Source organism: Lactuca serriola, chromosome 5 (assembly GCF_051521515.1).
Source record: "Lactuca serriola cultivar US96UC23 chromosome 5, Lser_US96UC23_V15, whole genome shotgun sequence".
NCBI lineage: Eukaryota > Viridiplantae > Streptophyta > Magnoliopsida > Asterales > Asteraceae > Lactuca > Lactuca serriola.
Window position 1 is genome coordinate 264,704,150 of NC_136412.1, and position 21,242 is coordinate 264,725,391.

The window sequence follows — 21,242 nt, forward strand, 5'->3', positions numbered from 1 at the left end:
CGTTCAGATTTACCATTTTGTTGAGAGGTGTAGGGGCATGAAAACTGCATGTGTATACTGTGGGTGTCACCCAGTTGATGAAATTGGTGGTTGCCATATTCTTTACCGTTGTCACACTGAAAGGTTTGTATGTCAGTTTGAAATTGATTTTGAACGTATGCACGAAAATGTAAAAACTTAGAGAAAGCATCAGATTTTTTTTGATAGGGTAAACCCACACAAAATGAGTAAATTGATCAAGAAAGATCACATAATATTTAATACCACTATGACTTTGTAGAGGGGAAGTCCAAACATCTGAATGAATTACTTGAAACAGAAACAAAGCATCTGTTTTAGATAACGAAAAATAAAATCGTTTGTTGTTTGCCAAGTTGACAAGCATGGCAAAACGAGGGAAAATCCCTTTTATTACATGAAATAGAATTACTAGAATTAAGATGCTTGAAAACCGGTTGTCCAGGATGACTAAGTCTTTGATGCCACAAAGAGAAGCTAACAGAGACAAAAGCTTGTGGTAAAGGTTTGGTGAACAGATAGAGATCCCCCATGCTATCACACCGAAAGAGGATTTGCTTGGTCTGAAAATCCTTTACAGAAAAACCAAATTCATCAAATTCAATAGAGCATTTTTATCACGAGTAAAACGACGAACACACATGAGATTTTTTATGATTTGAGGTGTAATGAAAATATTTTTGAGGTAAAGGGGGCGATATGGATTATAAGGAAGGGTAGAGTCACCATTTTTGGTGATGGGAATACAAAATTTGTCCCCTACTAATACCGAGAAATTAGAAATAATGCACGAATTGCTAAAAGACTTTAGAGTACCTGAATCGCGTGAAGGTGGGTGGTTGCTCTGGTCTCCATGTACCAATCTGCATTGACCAAGTTTTGCAGATAGTTGAGAAGGCTTGCGATAATTTGGTGGGTTGGTCTATGGGGTACTGAAAAAACGGATAACTATTGGGCTGTTGACAAAGCAAGGCGTGCTGTTGGGTTGGGGGTAAAGTAGTCTAGGGATGTGGACTAGGCTAGCCAGGGCCAGGAGACGATGTGGGTCAGTGGGCCTATGGATGAGACACATTCGGAGTGGGAAGGAGCCTATGGTAGTGCTGCTGTAGTTGTGGTGGAAACGCCATGAATGGCCAGGGGGTATATCCACCCCAATTAGGAGCTGGATTTTGAGGACTACCACGAGAGCGACCAACACCTCGTCCGCCAGACAGGCCACCGCGATCACCACGCGTACTACAACCACCTGTATGACCGACAAAAGAACTTCCGTGATTGTTACATGGTCTTGATTGATGCTCGGTTTGAAGCACAGTGGGGGGAGGAGGGATTATCGAGGTGAGTTGCTTGCACAATTTGATTGTGGGTCTTCAACAATGACCGTTCGTCCATGGTCAGAATCGACCACATCTGAAGAAAGGTCGGTTTCGGCGATTAATACCGCTAGGTAGGTTTCACATGAGTATATTTTTCTGAGAGCCCATTAATTGCATAAGTGACCAGATTCTTTTCGTATACGGGGGCGCCAATATTGGAGAGTAAATCAGCAATTGATTTGATGTGATTGCAATACTCTAAAATTGTCGAATCACCAAGCTGAATGTTTCTTAGTTCATCATCAAGCTCAATTGCCTTGACTTCTTTGTTTTCGTGAAAAAGGGCTTCAATGGTTGTCCTGGTTTCGGTTGTTGTAGCATCAGAAGTGACGATGGACTGAAGAACAGATTGAGATAGGGTTCCATAGATCCATTGTTTAACAATATTATCTACAGTATCCCATTCAGGATCATCGCCAAGTGCAATGGAGCTTGTGAGATGATTAGAGACTTTATAACACATCAATGAGTTTTAAAAAGTTCTTGTATAGGAATCATAATTCAATTGATTCATGTCAAGAAGGAGAGGAACATACGGCGTAATGTTGGTGATGCCATAGATCCGATCCGTGGGTCTAGGGGTAGAAGTATTGGCACCTGGTTCGTCTTTGTTCGACATGATGCAAGAGAATGAGATGGTCGTGAAGATGTTGAAGAAACAACAGAAGACAGGGGAAGAGAAGTTCGGTGAAGACAATATGCTTGGAAGGATCGGCGTGAGAAGAAACCACTAGGGTTTTTTTTAAAAGAAAACAACTCTGATACAATGTTTGAACGTATTTTCTCATCAATTCGTATATTGCCTTCATAATGAAATATATACTGAAAATATAAAGGGCTCGGTACAAATACATGTATGGGCTAACTATAATAAAAATACATGGGCTTCTGAAACTAATACAAATAAATTATGTGTCTAATGACAGGTCTAATAGTTTCACCGTATAGAAGAACCGCCTACTTTAGAAGTAAAAACATCAATGACATATCTAGCTAAAGCAAAGCAAATGAATATACTCTTGAATCATCGACTTCTCAAATCCATTCATCATCCTTATCCAAAAGAAGAAAAACCAAGTAGGCAAAGCAACTGAATACACTCCCATGCTTAATTGAAACCAAAATGTAAACAACTAGAGTATGATTAAAGACCATGATAAAGAACTAAACGAAATGATAATCACTTTAAATAAGTATGGTAAAAGGTATAATAGATTTGCCATGTGATCAAATTCAGTTTCCACGTCATCAAAATATGTCCAAATCAGCATAGGTTGCACATTGTCATCTTTCTGCCGACAAATGACTAGAATTAAAAATAAAAAATTCTTAAGTGGTTTCAATGATATAATAGCTTTGTTTGAAGTATAGGCAAGAATATTAGAAGCAAACTAATTAATAGATAAAAAAAAGAACAAAAAACTATTATGTTGTTGCAAAGCGAAATTGTCACTATTAAATAATTGAAAGGTGTGATTGTTAACAAAAAGTTACATGATGAAAAGTCAAAAAGATCAAATGGACTATTATTAGAAAGTCACATCTGAGCGCATATTACGATTGCCGACACTTTTGCCTATTATAATCAACACATTATCTCATAAACATTGAACGGTTATGTTGCAGGGTTAATGTGGTAAAACAATCACTCATATTATCAAAATTGGCATAAGATATTTAACAAATACCATTTTCTTTTACCTTTTTAACAAAACTATTTATTAATTTTATAATGTGTTCACTGTGAATTGCAAAATTGTTTTTTGAGTGGCCTCCTCAATGATAAAAAAAAATTGTCTTTAAGGGTTATCCACAATAATATAATTATCATATTTAAATATCAAACAAATAACCCGATTACCCATCCTCGTTATCTTCTTTAATATTCCTTAAAGAATTATCTTAAGGGTTATCTCCTATATCGAATTTGCCGCGCTCGAAAAGTAGAGACTAAGCTTCGTCCATAACTTTTGCATACGAGCTTCGTTTTTGACGTTATTTATATCCACGCGTAGGTAAAAATAAAATCTACAACTTTCCTTTTTACTCCGTCGGCTAATTCTCGACCGATCTTAAATTTAACAGTAGGAGGCGATCACACTGTTAAATGTCCGCGTAAAATTCATAACTTTTACATACGGACTCCGTTTTCGTCTGTCTTTTTGTCGTTGAGTTCCTATTAATGAGATATTAAACTCTCATTTAGGTCGCGTAAGCCAAAAACCGCTCGAACTAAAATTCGAGTTTCCGGCCATGCACCGCTATGCCAAATCTTACAAAAATCATAACTTCCTCATACGAAGTCAAATTTGGTCGTTCTTTTTATGGACACTCTCGGTTTAACATTTTCTACAACTTTTTTTTTAGATCGCTAAGGCTAAAAGTCGCTCTATCGTAAATTCACTATTTACAATTCCCGGTATCGTGCTGGTTCCGTCGTGAAACTTCGACGGGTCATAACTTCTTCGTTATAACTTGGATTTCGGCACTCTTTATATGTACGGAAACCTTGTAACATAATACAACTTGGTTAAGATTATTTATTCTAAATAATCTTTTTTCGAAAAGTCGTTTTCGACCCTTATTATCTCTAAATTGACTAGCCCGGATCTACGGGCGTTACAATTTTATCTTCTTCAATCTTCCAAGCCTCCAAAGTTTCGTCTTTTTCCACTTTTAGTCCTAATTCTTCAAAATGACTTATTGTGGCTGCAAAATACAATTTAATCTCATAAGTACCATTATTCCATGCAAATAACCAAAAATATGTACAAAAATGTATTCAAATATTGCCTAAAAGTATGTATAAATATGATACTATCAAAACACCCCACACTTATTATTTGCTTGCCCGCAAGCAAAACTATTTATTTTTAATTCAAACATTCATCACTAGCATCACATAGAACAATCCATTTCGTTTTCAGCCATTATACAAAGACCTCAATGCATATATTTGTGTCTATAATTCCTAAAACTTCCCACTCCTAAATACTCACAATCCTTATGAACTTTTCACCCCTTAGTTTATGCCACACTCATTTCTGCAACCCTCCAAATCAATCCTCAAAACTCTTTCTTAACCTCAAGGTATTTTTGATTAAGCAACCCAAACATACATAATGTAGAAATTGCAACTTTAGATACCAAATTGGAGCTCTTGGAATTCTTCACTTCTTTGATATTTGATTTTTGATTTCTTTGAATTCACCACCTTCTTTTTTCGATTTTTGGTATCTTCAATTTTTTTCTTTTGGAATTTTGATCTTTTGATCTTCATACTTGATAGCTCTAAAATTCTTCAACCGGTAATTTCTCTCTTTTTTTCACATGTATCTCACTTTTTTTTCTTTTTCACTCAACGTTGTTTAACTTCAACCTTTGTTGCTTAAAGGTATTAGTCTATGTGCAATGACTAGATAAGCTTTCCTGGATAGATTTCAGGTTTAGGCTGCAAAACATATTATGCCATAAAAACTTTCAGACTGCCTTTTCATAACTCATGGCTTTTCATTAAGACTTGGGAAGCCACAAATATATTATAACATATATTGGCTCGGTTAAACAATTGAGCTCTAATCGGATCATCCCATATAACACTAGAAACTTAAGTTCAAATTATCACTAGATATAATTTTTAGATTATTATTTCAAATCCATTTTTAAAATTTTTAAAATTTAAGAATTTTTATAATTTTCTAGCAATTTACTCTTTCAACCCCTACCGCACACTTATTACATACAAAGCCCTCATTGTATGCATAAAATAAATTAAAAACAAGAAAAGGGAGAAAGAAAAAGGAACAAACTCCAGTGGGGTAATAGTGGCGAGATCGAATTCTTCACGTGTGAGATAAGTTGTGCATATTAAATACAGACTTCTTCTAATATGGAACTTGGATGTTTAAAAAATGAGATATGCAAATACGCCGACAAAAATTATGAATCGAGTCTTCAATCTTCAACAAATGTGGTGTAGAAAAATCTCCAAAGTATAAAAAGTCAATGTGGGAAAGCATACGCCACATGGAATGGTGTAGAAAAGAGGGAAAATTGGACTTCTGCATTCCACGTCGTGGTGTAGAATTATACGATGTGGTATCAAATAACTCTATTTTCTGAAATCGTGTATTGATCTGAATCCACGACGTGTAATTGGTGTCCACGTCGTGGAAACTGGGTATCACAGAAATCACTTTTCTTTAAATGAATGTAATGTGCACTTGTGTCTTAACATATTAAGACCCTTCTGAACTGCATATATCTTGACTCTTTCCTACTCTCTTCTCTCTCGATTAAACCCACATTTATCTAAGATCGTGGGTCTCGACTCTCGACTCTAAATGACACGACTAATCGTGTTAATGCTCTCATATCTCTAAGGTTCCTTAGTCGCGTTTTTCTCTAACCAAATCTGAAATAATAACCAAAAGAAGTAGACAAGAAACGTAACAGCTCACCTCATGTTTTAGGAAGAAAATGAGGAATCACACGTAGACGAACCCAAGCATTCTCCTGCTCTACGGAGCTAGAGTTGGGGCTGCTTGACGCTCTTCTCCTTTCGAGTGAATTACTTATGCTCGGATGCCTTTGATCAAATGGAAGGATGGATGCCAGCCTTTAGCAACTTCATTCAGTATATTCCTTCTACCCAGCTCTACAGATGAGAGACTACCAAACTTAGAAAGAGGGGTCCCCAGTATGTGATTGAGTCAAGTTGTCCAGTGCTTCAACACACAACCAAATAAAACTAAGTTCAAAACAAACAACCCAAAAATAAACTAAACAAAATAAAAGAAATAAAAGGATAAACTAGTATGAAAAAATTAAACTAAGTTCAAAAACGAAAAGAAATGCAAACCAAGTTTGGGTTGCCTCCCGAGAAGCGCTTCTTTTTTTTGGAGTCTTGAGCTGGACTCTGTGCCACCTTACGTTGAATTAGTTGGAGTGTCCATCACCAATTGCACCTTTTGCTCCTTCCATTTCCTTTTATAAGCTTGGACTCGTCTAAGATCAGCCTTTTTGGAATTTTGTTTTTTACCCTTTACATCTCATTCTTCGAGCTTTCTTTTAATTCCCTTATTTTCCGCAAGTTTATCTTCTTCATTTTTAAAACTCCAAGGGCATCATATTTTGTCACACCCCCAAACCAGAACGGCGGAATCGTTCGAGGGCGGTTGACTTCATGTAGTATCGAAACAGTTGAATACATAGTAAAGAAAGCAAACACAACAACATATATATAATTGAAAAAGTCACATCATTTGTAGGTATTACATGTTCCAAAATATGAATTACAATATGTTGTCAAAATGAAAATAAACTAACGCCGCAACGTCCCTTCTTCAAAAGCAGTAGTTTACCTGTATTACTGAATCCCTGAGAAATACAAGTAGTTTTGAAAGAGTAGGTCAGCATTTAAGCTGGTGAGTTCATAAGTATTTAATGACAATGTTTGAATAAAATCAAATGAAATTTGTTTGTAGATGTTCGAAAAAACTCCTAGAAAATCCAATATTTCCTACTAGTATAAAAGTAGTCTTCCTCAAAGACTCGACTGTTTTGAAGGTTTGCCTTTAGAAATCCAATGTCCATTCATAAGTGTGTGGTAGTTTAAAAGTTCCAAAACTGAAATGCAATCGTGTTTTTCATGCCTAGAGTAGTAGACTTGTGTAAGTATAAAATCACTAAAGCATTTGATAACCCTGTAAATCAATAAGTTCTTAATACTCCATGTGAGTTTTAAAACCATACTAATGACCCAGACTGCCTGTAACAACGTTCTTCAGGCGTTGAAATGTTATGACGTTTGTCACCCCAGGCTTGCCGGCCTAGCTGTAGCTAACAGCTCAGGTGCGGGATTGTCAATCATGTATAGATCTATACATAAGTATCACGCTCCCCCTACAAGGGATTATGGTATATAATACAGGACTTAAAATGCATACTTGAAAGTACGTGAAATGTCTCACAAAACTTAGTATAAAACAGATTTACGTATGAAAATGTCCATTTGTTCGTGTATATGAAAGTATTTCCTTGATATAGTATTCGTTAGTATATAAATGTTCATGATTTTCTCGTAAACTATACCTATTATAGTTTCTCAAAATGTGTGTTTCGTTTGTATAGTAAACCCTAGTGTAATGCTCACTTGTTATGAAAAGTATAACATTTAAAGTGACATAAATGATCACATATACTTAAAGTATAAATAAAGTGTTTGATTTCATGTATACATATATAAACATGTTTTATTTCCAAAAGACAAGATGTTATCGAGAATATATATTGCATACGAAAGTTCCTATGTAGTAGTTATTAATCACATATGATTCACTTGATAAAAAGGGTATATAGTGAAACTTTATGTTACACACGATATTAACCGTGTGTTTACTTGTATCCCCCCCTTAAAAGTGTATAAAAAGAATTGATAAAACATTTGAAAGTGTAGTTTATAGGGGTATGAACTCACTTGATTGATTGGAGAAAGCGAGATGAAAATCCAGCAGAACTTCGGCTTGTGAAAGTCGATTTTCTCGGGAGTCTCGGGAGCGTAGAATCCTTGCTTCGGAACTTGAGTGTGAAAACTGGGGCTTCGAGAGGGCTTCGGGAGCTTAACCGCATAGTTTCAGCACGAGAGATGGAAGAATGGAGCACCTAAACCCGGCACCCCAAGAGTTCTATTTATAGGGGGATTTTTGAGTGCCACATCATGGCAAAGGGTGTGCCACGTCGTGGGGAGCAATTCTATCCTCTTCCATTGATTGGACGCCCTCAGTCACTTGCCAGGTGGCGGCAAAACTGTGCCACGTCGTGGCAAGCCTAACAGCCTCGGATTTTGGACCCCGAACTTGTAAAATCCATAACTTTCGCGTACGAGCTCCGTTTTCGACGTTCTTTATATGCACGTGTAGCTGAAAATATGATCTACAACTCTCGTTTAGACTTCATTAGCTAATTTTGACTTTATTTTTAATTATTTATTTTTAACGGGTCGGGACACAAAAAATCCGTTAAAAATCCATAACTTCTTCATCCGATGTCCGTTTTCGTCAAACTTTTCGTTGTTGTGCTACTAATGTTGAGACCTTCGATTCTCATTTAGGTTATTTTGGTCAAAAGTCTATCGAGCTCTATTTCGAGTTTTTAGCTGTCTACTGTTATACCCGAATCTTGGAAAAATCATAACTTCCTCATACGAAGTCAGATTTGGACGTTCTTTTTATGTACGCTCACGGTTTAATGTTATCTACAACTTTCATTTAGATACTTAAGGCTAAAAACTATTGTATTGAAACTTCGCATTTTTCGTTTAATCAGTGTTGCCGGTTTTGTCGGAAATCTTAGAATGGTCCTAACTTCTTCGTTATAACTTGGATTTTAGTGTTCTTAGTATTTATATAAACCTTGATACATTATCTAGCATAATAGACATCACTATAGAGACTTTTTCACATTTTATTTTCGAAGTTAATTTTATTATTTCAAAAGTAGTTACAATACTTGACTTTTTAGGTCATTACATAGAGTCGAAATATCGGGTTGTCACATATTTTCATCCACAATTGAATTCTTTAATTTTGAAGTGACTTCCTCTTCATCACTGGACACCGATTATTCACTATCTTCACTCACCCAAGATGTTGGAGTTTTATAAGCAATAACTTCAAAGAGCATAGGAATAGATGCTCATGGTTTGGTGCGGTTGATTTATCGAATCTCTTCTTCCATAAGCTTGTCTAATTCTTCAAGTTCCTTCTCTTCATCGACAATGAAAACTTCATTTTGAACATCACTTCCTTGGAAACTATCTTTTACTCCAAAAGTAGCTTTATCATCTCCCACTCTCAAGGTAAGCTTGGATTCGTGAATATCAACCAAGGCACTAGCAGTATTAAGTAGAGGGTGACCCAAGATGATTGGAAGATTATGATCTTCTTTCATATCCATTATGACAAAATCAATTGGAAAAACGAATTTCGCAATTTTAACCAAGATATCTTCTACAATGCCTCTCGGATATGTCACTGTACGATTGGCCATGTGAATTGTCATTTTCGTAGCCTTCAACTTTAGATTATTAAGCTTTTGATAAAATGAGTAAGGCATTAGATTTATACTAGCCCCATAATCAACTAATGCATAAATCTTCAAATTATTCCCAAATTCACATGGAAGAGTGAGGCAACCGGGATCTCCTATCTTCTTTGGTAACTCCCCCATAATTACTTTAGAACTTTGCTCACTTAGAATCACCTTGGAATTTTTCTCTAATTGTTGGCGAGTATCTATTAAATCTTGCAAAAACCTAACATACTCGAGAACTTTAGATAATGAATCAATGAAAGTGTAACGCCCCGATTCTCAGGTATGTATTTAAATAAAAGGTTCTTTGGTTTTAAGTCCTACTCGACGAGTTGGTTGCCCTACTCGTCGAGTATCATCGGGGTGGGATCGCGTGTTTAGTGACCTACTCATCGAGTCCAGGGAAGGACTCGACGAGTAGGAGCTGGCAGAGGAAACCCTAAATCTCGGGGTTTTGCACCCTATTTAAGGAGGCCTAAGCCTCCTTTGGCCTCTTTCCAGTCTTTGAGAGCTAAGTGAAACCCTAATTCGTGTGGTACTCTTTTTGGTGTGTTTTAAGCCTTGGAAAGAAGGTTGGCTAGGAGGGAAAAGCTTGAAGAGCAAAGGAGTTAAAGCAAGGAAGGTGTGGGAAACAAAACTTACCTCAACTAGCATCTTTTGGAGGTATCAAGTTGCAATCTTTACTCCCCTTTTCTTTTAGCTCTCTTTGTGGTTGAGTTTTATGGTTTTATGGATTTTTGGAGTCAATTTGGTGAGCTATGGGCTAGATCTGAAGTTGTAACTTTAGATCTGGACCTTTCTCAAGTTCTAGAATCATAAAGTTTCTGTTTTGGTCGTGGACGAGGCCCTCTTTGTGCATGAAACCCCATTAAGAGCTTAGATTTGGCATTAAGAGCCTTTTTAGTCATGCATGCACGTAAAGTCTGCAACTTTACGTGAAAAGCATGCCCTAGAAGCTTAGATCTGTAATTTGGAGCCATTGCATGGCTTAAATGAGTATGTATGGCTTAAGGACTGAAGGAACTCGGTGAGTCGCAAGGTTGACTCGATGAGTCATATGAAGTTGGCCATGAACTCGACGAGTTGGATGAACAAATCGGCGAGTTCGATGAGGATTGCCATAGACTCGTCGAGTTGCATGAACAACTCGGCGAGTCGGATGAGTTTTCCCCAAGTTATGAATGTGTGTGTATTCATCATGTTGCAAGAAGTAAACTCGACGGGTGGCCTTAGGCTTTCGATCGAAAATCGTAGGAACTCGACGAGTCACCCCGGTGACTCGGCGAGTGGGAAAGAACTTCAAGGAACTCGGCGAGTAGCCGAGGGTACTCGGCGAGTTAAGGTCAACATGGACTGTTGACCTTGACAGAGGACTTTGACTTTGACCAGGGGTTGACTAGTTGGTTTATGGAGTACCTTGTGCGGTTGAGGACTTATGAGTATATTCGTACTATGGTAATAGGTGGTGGAGTCTTTGGCAAGTGCTCCGAGAGTTGGGATTTATCTATCAAGTCGACATCTGCGAGGTGAGTTATCCTCACTATATCAAAAGGGTGTAAGGCACCAAGGCCGGCCCTTTAGTTGTTATCGTTATGATATATATATATATATATATATATATATATATATATATATATATATATATGGTTATGATCTGATAGATTGGAATCAGGGTAGACAGTATGTTATGATTCTATGATCCTTAGGGATCGGTATGTTACTGGCCTGCTAGGTCGATGCTTTAGCTATGAGAGATTGCCATGATTTATGATCATGAGATAGATATGTTTGATGCTTATGTATGCCAATATATGTTAGTTATGCGCACATGATTAGTTGCTCGTTGATTGGGTTGAGGCGGTCCTGCTTTGTGCTGAAGGCCAACATACCCTATGAGCGGTCCAGGGAGACTGTAGGCCCATGTGGGGGTCCCGTCATGCCGAAGGCTCGTTATAGATTTAGTTAGACTATAGGACCTGTAGGGCGGTCCAGTCAGGCCGATGGCCCAATATGCATGTTGTTGATTGTTGATTATTTGTTACCGTTTTGGTATTTTAGTGTGGTATTGGTATTTTGGGGGTAGCTCACTAAGCTCTTGGGCTTATAGTTTTCAGTGATTGTTTCAGGTATTCCAGGAGATCGTGGCAAGGCGAAGGCGTGACCGTACTGCTCCTCATCCTTATAATCTGTTGTTGGGACACTCTGATGAATAATGATTTGAAAACAATTTGTAAACAAACACTATTTGGGTTTTTATTATGATTGGAAAAGTTAAATTTGGCGTAAAATTTATGGATGTTATAAGTTGGTATCAGAGCCTTGGTTTGAGTGAATTGGAGGAACACTCGTGTGAATCCAATCTCAAATCAAGGAGATTTTCGGAATGTAATTTTTTTAAAATGGTTTTCAAAATAAAGGATGGAGGATGTAGAGGGTACGATCAGCCGGAGGCTGTAAGTAAACCCCAAAATACCATACAATTATTTGATATTATGATATGTTAGAACAACATGTTAGTGTTAGGCTAGGGATCTTCAGGAATCGAATGATAGACTTTCCTGATTATATGATGCCTGTTAGCCTAGGGTTTCTTGCATATGGAATCGACATCATAACTGTAGATGTTTAGTGTATGCATCACGACTATACATAATTAAGATCTTATAGCCTGAAAATGTTGATTCAGCTTTCGGGTAGGATTGGATATTCGAAAGTCTATTGGGTCCAGTGTTATGTGCGGCTAGCATACACTAGCGCTGCAGGGGGTGATGAAAGTTTCATGGACGAATGGGTTGTGGGAAGCTATGAAGCTAGACGCGAGATAGTCGATATCCCTCTGGGAGCGAGGGTTGAGCACATGTTATATTGATAGTAGTGTTAGGGGGTTCTGATGATACTTGAGACAAATATGGGTAGGTGTGGAAGGTAGTATGGGCTCGTACTACTGAAAGCACATGAACCATACGCATAGCAAGGAAGTCACAACCCCTAGGTTTGTGGGAATTGGTCTCTCGATATTATGATTGTTTATCTGACGTATTGGGTATATTTTCAGTATGGTGGTGACGAGACGTTTTGCTGCTGGATCCGGGTCGGGATCCGGGTCAGGATCGGGATCGGGAGACGGAGGGTCGGGGGTGCCAGTAGCACCTGAGCCCGTGGTACAGATAGGGACAGAGGAGTTGGATGCCAGGATCCGGGAGATTCTGCACGATGAGATTGTTGCGGCGTTCCGAGCGCAGCTGCCAGAGATGTCTGGGTCGATTAAGACCGCGATGGTTGAGTATTTTGATGAGCGATACGCAACTCTAGCAGAGACAGCGGACGTTGCAGCCACATTGGCTGTAACCGCAGCAGGGGTTGGAGGAGGAGCCGTCAGAGCTTTCCAGTACCGGGACTTCGATAACATGAAGCCCCCGACGTTTGATGGTACACAGGATGCGATTAGGGCCATGAGGTGGTTGTCTGACGTGGAGGGTTGTTTCTTCACGTGCTCATGTCCTGCTGACCAGAAGGCCAGGTGTGCCCTGAACCTGCTAAGGCTCGGGGCAAAGGACTGGTGGAGATTGACGACAGGGTCGTATACTGATGATCAACGAGCTGCTGTTACTTAGGAGCAGTTCCGGGATATGTTCCGCACCCGCTACGTTCCACGCGTAGAGCGGGAGCGGCTTGCTAAGGAGTTTTTGACATTGAGGTAGGATGGGGAGTCTGTGATGGAGATTACCCGTATGTTCACGGAGAGGGCGATGTTTTTCCCGGAGTTTGCTTCAGAGCAGTCTCAGATGACTCGTTATCTGAGTATGCTCAAGACTGATATTCGGCAGTTTGTGTCTACACAACGTTGTGATACCCTCCTGGATCTTCAGGAAGCCGCGAGGCGGCGTGAGTTGGAGATAAAGCTGCAGTTGAAGGAGCAACGTCAGGCACCGGCACAGTCTCAGCCGATGCCTAAGCGGTCTAAGACCACTGATACTTTGGGCCGGGGTTCAGTAGAGTCGCACGTGTGGAAAGTGTGGCAGGGGTCATTCTGGGGTTTGCCGAGCAGGAGGTGGGTGCCACAAATGTGGCAAGGAGGGGCATTATGCCAGGGACTATCGCTAGTCCGCCCCTCCATCAGATATGAGGATTTGTTATCATTGTCACCAGGTTGGTCATGTGAAGACCAATTGTCTGCAGCTCATCGCCAAGCCGACGTAGGGTTCTGCACCAACTACTGTGAGGATTGGGGATGGGAGGCCAGTCAAGGTGGAGCCTCTGAAGGCTCAGGGTTGCGCTTTCCAGCTCACGGCCGAGGAGGCCAAGGCAGCACCGGATGTGGTTGCTGGTATGTTTCTATTTTCTGTTTCAGTTATTATATCTGTGTTATGCTTATTGTTTGTACCTGTGTTTAGGTACATTTTTAGTAAACTCTTTTCCTGTTTTGGTTTTATTTGACTCGGGGGCGAGTCGGTCATTTGTATCTCAGACTTTTTGTAGAGGCTTTAGTGTGCCGGTAGATGAGCTTGAGTGTCCGTTGCGGGCTTCGATCGCCAACGAGCACGGGGTCTCTCCTTCTTCGATCTACCGAGGATGTGAGTTGGAAATCTTCGGGGTGTCCTTCCCGATAGATCTGATTCCTATTTCCATGGGGGAAGTATGTGTGATCGTAGGGATGGATTGGCTTAGTCGATTTGGCGTCATGATCGACTGTGAAGGACAGCGAGTGGTGGTTCGAACCCCAAGTGGGGGAGAACTGGTGATATATGGCGAGGGCACCAAGATGGGATCAGGGTTTTGTTCGGTGGCCAGGGCTCGCAATATATTCAACATGGGTGTGCTGGCTATTTAGCATACGTGGTGGATACGCGGGTTAGGGATCAGCCCTCGGTTTCGGAGGTCCTAGTAGTTAGAGAGTTTGCTGACGTGTTTCCGGAGGAGTTACCTGGAGTGCCTCCGGAGAGGCAGGTTGAGTTCAGGATTGATCTAGTGTCGGGTGCGGCCCCAATCGCTAGCGCGTCATACCGTCTGGCACCGCCTGAGATGCAGGAGCTATCATTTCAGTTGCAGGAGCTACTGGGTAAGCAGTTTATTCGGCTGAGTAGTTCACCATGGGGAGCACTGATCCTTTTCGTCAGGAAGAAGGACGGTTGGCACAGGATGTGCATTGACTATAGGGAGTTGAATAAGTTAACGATGAAGAACCGTTATCCACTCCCGATGATAGATGATCTTTTCGATCAGCTGCAAGGTGCATCTTGGTTTTCCAAGATCGATTTGAGATACGGATATCACCAGGTCAGGGTGAGGGAGGAAGACGTGGAGAAGACTACGTTTCAGACTCGCTATGGTCATTACGAGTTCGTGGTGATGCCGTTTGGGCTCACCAACGCTCCGGCAATGTTTATGGATTTGATGAATCGAGTTTGTAGACCGATGCTCGATCGCTCGGTCATTGTATTCATAGACGATATCTTGGTATATTCCAAGACCCGAGAGCAGCACGAGGAGCATCTCAGGGAGCTGCTGGAGGTTCTGCGGCGAGAACGGTTGTATGCCAAGTTCTCGAACTGTGAGTTTTGGTTATGAGAGGTCCAGTTCCTCGGACATATCGTTAACCAGGAGGGGATTTTGGTCGATTCGGCCAAGGTGGAGGCGGTTATGCAGTGGGAGACTCCGAATTCTCCCTCAGACATCAGGAGTTTCTTGGGTTTAGCAGGGTACTACCGGAGATTTATTCGAGATTTCTCCAAGATTGCAGTACCCCCCACTCATCTTACGAGGAAGGGGGTGGATTTCCGATGGGGCCCTGAGAAGCAGAGGGCGTTTGAGACCCTCCGGCAGTGTTTATGTGAGGCGCTGGTGTTGACACTCCCTGAGGGAGTCGAGGATTTTGTAGTATTTTGTGATGCATCCATCTCGGGTTTGGGAGCAGTCCTCATGCAGAGGGGACGAGTGATAGCTTATGCATCGCGGCAGCTGAAGCCGCATGAGACGAGATACCCTACGCACAATCTTGAGTTGGGAGCAGTGGTTTTCGCTCTCAAGATTTGGAGGCATTATCTGTACGGTGTCCGTTGCACTATATATACGGATCACAAGAGTTTGAGACACATCATGGATCAGTCGAACCTGAACATGAGGCAACGCAAGTGGTTGGATGTGGTCAAGGACTATGATTGTGAGATCCTTTACCATCCTGGTAAAGCGACTATGGTTGCAGATGCTTTGAGCCGCAAGTCAGCCGAGTCTTCTACCCCAGCAAGGTGTATGAGGATAGTGGTGGATTTCCCGCTTGTGAGCTTGATTAGGGATGCTCATGTTGAGGGTATGAGACCAGAGAACTGGAAGTTGGAGAGAATTAAGGGAGAGAGCGCCCGGTTTGTTCAGGATAGCCGTGGGTTGTTGACCCGATACGGTCGGGTTTGGGTTCCAATGTCCGGAGGGGTTCAGCAGACAGTGATGGAGGAGGCTCATAAGTATCACTTTTCTATTCATCCGGGGGCCACCAAGATGTATCGTGATTTGAGTTTGAGTTATTGGTGGCCCGGAATGAAGCGAGAAATCGTGGGGTATGTTGAGAGGTGCTTGACCTGTAGGATGGTCAAGGCCGAGCATCAGAGGTCGCATGGTAAGCTGCAGCCTCTGGAGATTCCCATTTGGAAATGGGAGTAGATCACGATGGATTTCATTACGAAGTTGCCGAGGACGGCGAATGGGTTTGATGCTATATGGGTCATCGTGGATCGGTTGACCAAGAGTGCTCATTTCTTGGCCATACTGGAGAGTTCGTCGGCTGAGAAATTGACTGACATGTATGTCAGCGAGATTGTCTCTCGCCATGGGGTTCCAGTTTCTATCGTTTCCGATCGGGATATCAGGTTTACTTCCCGTTTTTGGCAGATGTTCCATGAGGAACTGGGTACACGACTGCATTTTAGTACAACATTCCATCCGCAGACCGATAGGCAGAGTGAGCGGACCATCCAGACCCTCGAGGATATGTTGAGGGCGTACGTCATTGAATTTGGTGGGAGTTGGGATTCCCACCTACCGCTTGCAGAGTTCACCTACAACAACAACTATCATTCCAGTATTGGCGCCCCTCCTTTCGAGCTGTTGTATGGTCAGAAGTGTAGAACCCTAGTCTGATGGGGTGAGATTGGGCACAGGGTGATATGGCGGACAGAGATAGTTCTGCAAACTACCAAAACGATACAACAGATTAGACAGCGTTTGGAGACCACTCAGATTCGGCAGAAGAGTTATGCCGACAGACGCCGATCTGAGTTGGAATTTCAGGTGGGTGACATGGTACTTCTGAAGGTCTCACCTTGGAAGGGCGTGATTCGCTTCAGGAAGAGGGGAAAATTGGGTCCCCGTTATATTGGGCCATTTAGGATCATTGGCAGGGTTGGAAAGGTGGCTTATAGGCTCAAGCTCCCGGAGGAGCTTAGCCGGATCCACAACACATTCCACGTTTCGCAGTTGCGAAAGTGCATTATGGATCAGGAGTTAGTAGTATCATTGGACGACATTCAGGTCGATGAGCGCCTGAATTAGGTGGAGAGGCCGGTGGCCATCTTGGAAAGGAAGAAGAAGATTCTTCGGAACAAGGAAATACCTTTGGTGAAGGTGCAGTGGGAACATTGGAGGGGATCCGAGTAGACATGGGAGCCGGAGGCGGAGATGCGCGAGCATTACCCGACATTGTTTATTTTAAGGGACTTTGAGGGAGAAGTCTAGTTCAAGTGGGGGAGAATTGTAACGCCCTGATTCTCAGGTATGGATTTAAATAAAAGGTTCTTTGGTTTTAAGTCCTACTCGACGAGTTGGTTGCCCTACTCGTCGAGTAGCATCGGGGTGGGATTGCGTGTTTAGTGACCTACTCGTCGAGTCCAGTGAAGGACTCAACGAGTAGGAGCTGGCAGAGGAAACCCTAAATCTCGGGGTTTTGCACCCTATTTAAGGAGGCCTAAGCCTCCTTTGGCCTCTTTCCAGTCTTTGAGAGCTAAGTGAAACCCTAATTCGTGTGGTACTCTTTTTGGTGTGTTTTAAGCCTTGGAAAGAAGGTTGGCTAGGAGGGAAAAGCTTGAAGAGCAAAGGAGTTAAAGCAAGGAAGGTGTGGGAAACAGAACTTACCTCAACTAGCATCTTTTGGAGGTATCAAGTTGCAATCTTTACTCCCCTTTTCTTCTAGCTCTCTTTGTGGTTGAGTTTTATGGTTTTATGGATTTTTGGAGTCAATTTGGTGAGCTATGGGCTAGATCTGAAGTTGTAACTTTAGATCTGGACCCTTCTCAAGTTCTAGAATCATAAAGTTTCTGTTTTGGTCGTGGACGAGGCCCTCTTTGTGCATGAAACCCCATTAAGAGCTTAGATTTGGCATTAAGAGCCTTTTTAGTCATGCATGCACGTAAAGTTTGCAACTTTACGTGAAAAGCATGCCCTAGAAGCTTGGATCTGTAATTTGGAGCCATTGCATGGATTAAATGAGTCTGTGTGGCTTAAGGACTGAAGGAAATCGGCGATTCGAAAGGTTGACTCGGCGAGTCATATGAAGATGGCCATGAACTCGACGAGTTGGATGAACAACTCGGCGAGAACGATGAAGATTGCCATAGAATCGAAGAGTTGAATGAACAACTCGGCGAGTCAGATAAGTTTTCCCCAAGTTATGAATACGTGTGTATCCGTCATGTTGCAAGAAGGAAACTCGACGGGTGGCCTTAGGCTTTCGATCGAAAATCTTAGGAACTCGACGAGTCACCCCGGTGACTCGGCGAGTGGGAAAGAACTTCAAGGAACTCGGTGAGTAGCCGAGGGTACTCGGCGAGTTAAGGTCAACATGGACTGTTGACCTTGACAAAGGACTTTGACTTTGACCAGGGGTTGACTAGTTGGTTTATGGAGTACCTTGTGTGGTTGAGGACTTATGAGTATATTCGTACTATGGTAATAGGTGGTGGAGTCTTTGGCAAGTGCTCCGAGAGTTGGGATTTATCTATCAAGTCGACATCTGCGAGGTGAGTTATCCTCACTATATCAAAAGGGTGTAAGGCACCAAGGCCGGCCCTTTAGTTGTTATCGTTATGATATATATATATATATATATATATATATATATATATATATATATATATGGTTATGATCTGATAGATCGGAATCAGGGTAGACAATATGTTATGATTCTATGATCCTTAGGGATCGGTATGTTAGTGGCCTGCTAGGTCGATGCTTTAGCTATGAGAGATTGCTATGATTTATGATCATGAGATAAATATGTTTGATGCTTATGTATGCCAGTATATGTTAGTTATGCACACATGATTAGTTGCTCGTTGATTGGGTTGAGGCGGTCCTACTTTGTGCTGAAGGCCAACATACCATATGAGCGGTCCGGGGAGACTGTAGGCCAATGTGTTGGTCCCGTCATGCCGAAGGCTTGTTATAGATTCAGTTAGACTGTAGGCCCTGTAGGGCGGTCCAGTCAGGCCGATGGCCCAGTATACATGTTGTTGATTGTTGATTCTTTGTTATCGTTTTGGTATTTCAGTGTGGTATTGGTATTTTATGGGTAGCTCTCACTAAGCCCTTGGGCTTATAGTTTTTAGTGATTGTTTCAGGTACTCCAGGAGATCGTGGCAAGGCGAAGGCGTGACCGTACCGCTCCTCATCCTTATGATCTGTTGTTGGGACACTCTGATGAATAATAATTTGAAAACAATTTGTAAACAAACACTATTTGGGTTTTTATTATGATCAGAAAAGTTTAAATTTGGCGTAAAATTTATGGATGTTATAGAAAGGGGTATTTATTGGAATACCTTTCACTTGTTGCATCAACTTCATATGCTCTTGTTCTAGTGGATTGATATTGGCTCGGAATGGAAACGGTAAAGGAGGGTGATAAGTAGGAACATTATCCAAATTTTTTTGATCAGACCTGATCCACGTCATGGAGATTGGATCTCCACGTCGTGGATTCAGTGTTTCATCATCTCTATATTCTTCGAGTTTGGACTTCTTTGGCTTTGGTTCAAACTGAGATGGCTCGAATTCTAGTGCTTCCAAGAAATTAGAAATGGTATCCTCTTCTGTTTCTACTACCATGACATGCGATTGAGGCTTTTTCTCTTGAATTTTTGGAGATAATTTATCTTGTACGAGAGTAGTTAGTTGACCTAGTTGGACTTCAATATTATGGATCGATGCTTGGTGATTTCTTAGCAAAGCTTGCTTTTCCTTCATGATATTCTGATGTTCCCTTATCATGGCATCTGTTTCATCGTGCCTTTTTTTCAAAAGCCTCCATAAAACGAGCTAGCACGTTCTCTAAGTCAACTTTCTTTTCGGTTGGTGGTTGTTCCTTCTGATAGAAGCCTCGGCCTGTCTGCATATAAATATATATATATATATATATATATATATATATATATATATTTGCTTCTTGTACTCTTCATATGGAAACCACTCCTTCTTGGGTTTTCTCCAATCTTCATCATATTTATCCCCACTAGAATAGCAAACTTGAGCCTTTTTATTTCCATGTTCATCCAAGTGGCATTCTTTTTTCAAGTGTGGACCATTGCATGTTTCACATCCAGCTCTAGTAGCATGAATCGACTGGTCCATCTTTGTCATTCTTTTATCCATGGTGTCAAGCATAGCTAGTACAATAACCATATCTTCAGAATTTCCACCCCCAATTCCCTTAGCTCCATCATGTCTTGGATTGTGGTACTCACGAGAATGCTTTGCGAATTCTTCAACCAACTCCTTGACTTCGCCTATATTTTTCTTAGTTAGTGGTCCTTGAGAATCAAGGAGTTGCCTCGTTATGACATTTACCCCATCATAGAATATTGAGACTTCTTGTTGTATGTTTAGGTCATTATGAGGTCAATTTCTTAATAACCCTTTATAATGCTCCCATGCCTCATAAAGTGATTCACCCAGATTTTGCTCAAAGTTGGCTATTGCCTTCTTGAGTTTAGCTATTTTTGATGGTGGGCAGAATTGTTCCAAAAATTGCTCTCACATATGTGCCCAAGTAGTAATTGCACCAGGTGGAAGTGCCTTCAACCAATCTCTTGTAGCTCCCTTAAAAGTAAGGGGAAGCATTCTTAATAACACAATCTCTCTAGGAACATTCAGGACATTAAAATAGTCTGCAATGTCATTGACTTCATCTAAATGCTTCTAAGCATCCTCATGATAGTTTCCATAAAATGGTACATCCTTAAGTGCAGCTAGAATGTGTCCTTTCAACTCGAATGTTGCAATGGCGGGAATTGTAGGTTGTACTAGATCGGGACCAACATCGTCTTCTATCTGCTTCTTGTATGTCCCCATGGACATATCCACAATGTTTGTCATTTCGTTTTCTGGCTCGTCTGCGGGTTCACTTTTCTCTAATTCGAATTTAGGTTCGGACTCATATTCAAATTCTTGTGGACTAGGTATTTAATGAAGATCTTCAATCTTACTTTTGTCCTTCGAAGATGTACTTGACTCTCCCACTTTCTCTTCCCTTTCTTCTTTCCAAATACTGATTTAAGGTCTTTAGATGGTGAGCTCTTTGGTGGTTGGTATTCTTTCACGTTTTCATCCGTTATTTTGTGAAGGGCCGACTCGGGATCTTCAAGTGGTGGTACCAAATGTTTGTTGGAACCTCTGGTCACGAACTACTGAAAAATAAACAAAAATAAAAACGTAAATCTGAACAAAAACTAAAAACTAAAAAAAACTCCCTAAATGAACCCACGTCGTGGACTT

The 21,242-nt window shown here is 41.1% G+C and overlaps 2 protein-coding genes and 1 non-coding gene across 3 annotated transcripts; 1 reads left to right on the top strand and 2 right to left on the bottom strand.

Annotated features, from left to right (window-relative positions):
- Window positions 1-1,461: 1,461 nt before the first annotated feature.
- LOC145050452 (uncharacterized) lies at window positions 1,462-1,857 on the bottom strand. The gene has a single exon (XM_078998698.1). It carries the CDS (start codon window positions 1,855-1,857, stop codon window positions 1,462-1,464), a length of 396 nt encoding a protein of 131 aa, XP_078854824.1.
- A 7,253-nt stretch (window positions 1,858-9,110) lies between these two features.
- On the bottom strand, window positions 9,111-9,623 carry LOC145050453 (uncharacterized). The gene has a single exon (XM_078998699.1). It carries the CDS (start codon window positions 9,621-9,623, stop codon window positions 9,111-9,113), a length of 513 nt encoding a protein of 170 aa, XP_078854825.1.
- Window positions 9,624-20,352: 10,729 nt separating this feature from the next.
- LOC145055901 (small nucleolar RNA R71) lies at window positions 20,353-20,459 on the top strand. Its single transcript, XR_013685448.1, has one exon. It is a non-coding gene; the product is annotated as a small nucleolar RNA R71 (small nucleolar RNA).
- Window positions 20,460-21,242: the final 783 nt, after the last annotated feature.

Excerpts from the sequence above, each read along its gene's own strand:
- LOC145050452 (XM_078998698.1), bottom strand. The coding sequence starts at position 1,857 with ATGTGTTATAAAGTCTCTAATCATCTCACAAGCTCCATTGCACTTGGC.
- LOC145050453 (XM_078998699.1), bottom strand. The coding sequence starts at position 9,623 with ATGGGGGAGTTACCAAAGAAGATAGGAGATCCCGGTTGCCTCACTCTT.